This window comes from Chiloscyllium plagiosum, unplaced genomic scaffold (assembly GCF_037043375.1).
Source record: "Chiloscyllium plagiosum isolate Xiang-an unplaced genomic scaffold, Cpla_swu_hap1 HiC_scaffold_42, whole genome shotgun sequence".
NCBI classification, from domain to species: Eukaryota; Metazoa; Chordata; class Chondrichthyes; order Orectolobiformes; family Hemiscylliidae; genus Chiloscyllium; species Chiloscyllium plagiosum.
In genome coordinates this window covers 83,548,393-83,552,503 of record NW_028270180.1, presented here as the reverse complement: position 1 = coordinate 83,552,503, position 4,111 = coordinate 83,548,393, and the positions used below count along the sequence as shown (strand labels likewise).

General features: G+C 48.4%; 1 protein-coding gene across 1 annotated transcript; it reads right to left on the bottom strand.

Moving 5' to 3' along the window:
• Window positions 1-216: 216 nt before the first annotated feature.
• LOC148137967 (beta-1,3-galactosyl-O-glycosyl-glycoprotein beta-1,6-N-acetylglucosaminyltransferase 3-like) lies at window positions 217-2,345 on the bottom strand. Its single transcript, XM_087982126.1, has 2 exons — window positions 2,259-2,345; window positions 217-753 (listed from the first exon to the last, which is right to left on the bottom strand). The coding sequence occupies exons 1-2, from the start codon at window positions 2,343-2,345 to the stop codon at window positions 217-219; spliced, it is 624 nt and encodes a 207-aa protein (XP_087838252.1).
• Between the last annotated feature and the right edge of the window lie 1,766 nt (window positions 2,346-4,111).

Below are 4,111 nucleotides of genomic sequence, written 5' to 3'. Positions count from 1 at the left end.
TAAGGTATCCAATCTCCACAGTGCCCAACACTATAGTGCCCAGCCTCACACTGTCTAGTGTTACAGTGGCCATGTTACAGCATGCAGTCTCACTGTGCCTGGCCTCCACAGCAGCCAGTGTTATAGTATACAGTCTCACAGTGCCCAGTTTCACAGTGCCCAGTCTCTCAGTGTTTCCGATGTCTCACCCACCACCCCTACCAACATCACTGAGGTTTATTCTGTCCCAACCTCCAACCCAGCCCCAGTTTTACCAAGTGTCCTGTTTCGGAGATATTCCTCCATGCACTGTACTGCCGTGTTGTCCATGTTGGGGTCAAACGTATTTGCAAAGAAACATCTCTGGCGGACCACCCATTGTAGATCTCCTGCCCCATACACACAAACCAAGTGGCGATACCTTCCTGTGCAGGGAGGGTATAGGGCACCCCTCTCAATGTCACCAGCCTCAAAGGACCACTTTACTGCCCGGCCAAGTGTCCTGGTGGCTCCTTGGGTGTACAGGATGGAGCCGGGTAGATTGAGCATTCTGTGCAGGGTAGCCCACACATGCTCGTCCGGGCTGTAGGTATCCTCCGACCACTTGAGGAAGGCCTGGATCTCGGCACTGTCAAACACATGGCTGACAAACTCTCTGGAGGCCATGAAGTAGGCACTGCCCACGAAGATGGAGGTGCTGATGTTTGGCTGGTCTTTCAGTTGCGCCGTCCAGACGACTTGGTCGAGGATATCATGGTGGTATTGCCAACGTTTCTAAAAGGCAAGCACAAGAGAGAGTGAGAGAGACGAGAAAGTAGAAATGATAGCTTTTCAACTTCGCCTATGGCTTTTTCCCTCCCCAACTCCTCTGCACTCTCCTCACCCCCAGCTCCAGCAAGATCCATGCACACTCCTTCTCTCAGTTACTCACCTTACAGTGGAGAACAAGGCCATTCAGCCCCTCAGGCCTTTCTCACTCCTATTGCCTAGTGCCAGTCACCTGCCTATTTCCCCATATCCCTGCCTCTCAAACCATCTCCCAATGCTCATTCGCTGAGCAAACATAAAATTCATCCTCAAATTCTCCCAGTGGATCTAGCTGCAAAAATACACTTCAAGCTGTACCCTCTGGTCATAAAGGTTGAGAGCACCAGAAAAATAAATCCTTCAGCCCATCGTGTCTGCGCTGGCAAAACAGGCTCCTTGCTACTCCAGTCTCATTTTTCCAGCACTGGGAACATTGTCTTTCATGCCTCACCAGTGCAATGGAGACACTTTCCTGTGGTCATCAACTCCTGGAATGGGACTTGAACACAGAGCTTTTGCCTTAGAGAGAAGAACATGGTGTGCAGGGATATAGTTCTTTGAAAGTTGCATTGCAGATAGACAGGGTGGTGAAGTAGGTATTTGATACCTTTACCTTCATTGGTCAGTGCATTGAGTATAGGAGTTGGGATGTAATGTTGCAGCTGTAACAGAGATGGATAGAGCTCTGAAAGATAGTGGAATCAAGGGTTATGGGGATAAGGCAGGAACAGGATACTGATTGTGGATGATTAGCCATGATCATAATGAATGGTGGTGCTGGCTCGAAGGGCCAAATGGCCTACTCCTGCACCTATTGTCTATAAGTAGGAGTATCTTTGACTATCTCTGATATGCCTTTGCCATTACCAAGTGTGATCTATTGTCTGTCAAGGACATTGGTGAGACCATTTTTAAAATACTGCATACAATTCTGGTCGCCCTTCGAAAGAAAGGATGTTGTTAAACTTGAGAGGGTGCAGAAAAGATTTACCAGGATGTTGCCAAGATTGGAGGGTTTGAGCTACAGTAAGAGGTTGAATAGGCTAGGGCTATTTTCCCTGGAGTGTCGGATGCTGAGGGGTACCCTTACAGAAGTTCATAAAATCTGGAGGAGCATGGATAGATGTTGAAATGATCAGCCGGATGATAGTACACTTCACACAGCTTACTTAATCACATACATGCAAGAAGACTCAACCAGCCGGATCAAAGCCCACCCTTGCCTGGAGAGTCTGAAACAGGCAGTTGCAATCACACTTTTACACACAAATCGGCGTTCCCCTTTCACGAATTACATTTTGATTCCAAGCCTTAGCAACACAACTGATCAATCAGATCCTGATGTAGGTACGTGACGTTTAGCATTAGATCATTGACCTTAAACTTCTACAACACCTGTTGAGTGTTGTTTCGGTCTTCCTGTCTTCTCATTTAACTGGAGCCAGTTTCAGTAAGCTAGCTAGCTTACGTACGTGCTTGGCTGCACTTTTCTGTTGCTGATCAGAGTTGTTTAGCTGACCTCCTTTTCTGTTCTTGCCCCATTTTGATTCCTTCCACATCGGCTGTATAGCCAAAGGTCTTTTCCCGAGGGTGGGGGAGTCCAAAACTAGAAGCATAGGTATAAGGTGAGAGGGGAAAGACCTGAGGGGTTACTTTTTCATGCAATGGGTGATGTGTGCTTGGAATGAGCTACCAAGAGGTGGTGGAGGCGGCTGGTACAATGACAATATTCAAAAGGCATCTAGATGTGTACATGATTAGGAATAGGTTAGAGAGGTATGTGCCAAAGGCTGGCAAATGGGACTAGGTCAGATTGGGATGACTGGTCAGCGCAGACTGGTTGAACTGAATGGTCTGTTCCATACTGTATGATGTTATGACTCCGTGCTCTCTGGTTATTGAGGTTTAGAGCACCAAAATAATAAGTTTCCCTTCAGCTCATCGTGTCTGCACTGGTCAAAAAGACAAGCTCCGAGCTATTCTCATCCCATTTTGCAGCACTTGGCCCATACCCTTGAGTGTCTCACAATAGCAATGAAGACACCTTCCTATGGCCATCAGCTCCTGGAGTAGGACTTGAATCCAAAGCTCCTCCCTCAGAGTGAAGAACACCACACATTAGATTCTCTACAGTGTCCCATCAACCACCTTATCATGTCCCCTCAGAGAAACTTATACATTTCAAAAAGATCTCTCAGATTTCCAAACTTAAATGTGTAAAAGCCAATTTGTTCAACCTTCCTTCATAAGATAAACCCTTCATCCCAGGAAAAAGGCAGGTGAAACTTGCTGTCAATGTAATTATTTTATGTTTTAAATGAGAGAAAAATGTACAGACTGATTCTGATGTGGTCTCATCAAGGCCTTATATGGCACTCTCTCCACCCCTCAGGCCTGGAAATGGGCTCTACATTTTGAAGAAAAATGTCTGTACTAATAGACTCTGGACTAGAAAGGACTCTGTTTGTTGGTAATTAACTGTCATATGGTTTGTTGGGCTTATCACCTGCACTGTCTTGCATGTCCCTGGGTCTGGCAGGTCTTACTGTGAGCTGGGAGGCTCATGGGTCGTCCTGAAAGCTGTCACCCCAAGAGCCGGCGAGTGGGTAGGCCATCCTGTGAACTTGAAGGTTGGTAGGCTGTCCCGAAAGCCGAATGGTGGGTAGGCCACCCTGATGACAGTCTCCCTGAGAGCTAGATGGTGGGTAGACCGTTCTGAGCACTGTCATCCTGAAAAGGGGTAATCGGGACTGGCTGTCCTAGAGGTGGTCGAAAGCTGTGTCAGAGCAGCCGAGAGCCAGAAAGCGCGTAGGGGCGGGCTAAGATCCAGAAGGCTTGTGGGCTGCCCTGCACGCTGTCGTCCCAGGGAAGGGGACAGGCTGTCCTAGAGGTGGCCGAAAGGTGTGCCAGGATAGGCCACTGGCCAGATGGTGCATCGGGGTGGGTGAGAGCCCAATGATACGTAGGGGCAGACCGAGAGCTAGAAGGTGTGCAGCCGTCCTCAGCGCTGTCACTCCAGGTGGGTACTGGGGCGGACAGTCCTAGAGGTGGTCGAAAGGTGTGTCAGGGCGGACCGAGAGCCGGAAGGCGCGTAGGAGCAGGCTGCCTTCGAGTGGTCGGAAGGTGGGAGGGACGGGGGCTTGCTGGGTCTATATTGTCTGCACTTTTTAATGTAACAGGATTGCCTTATGCATAAATGTCATTGTTGCTGTCTTTTGATATTTGAAATTGGGATTTGTGGTTTGTCCTCAATTCCCTGTAAACTGGTTGAACAGTAGGGCTTGAGGCCTAGCTTTGCTGCTCCTCTCCCTTGTAAAATTGCTGT

Bases quoted from the DNA above. Each gene is read 5' to 3' on its own strand.
- LOC148137967 (XM_087982126.1), bottom strand. From the start codon at position 2,345: ATGTGGAAGGAATCAAAATGGGGCAAGAACAGAAAAGGAGGTCAGCTA. The intron at 754-2,258 runs GTACGTAAGCTA...CTTGCCTTTTAG, and splicing joins AGAAAAGTGCAGCCAAGCAC to AAACGTTGGCAATACCACCA.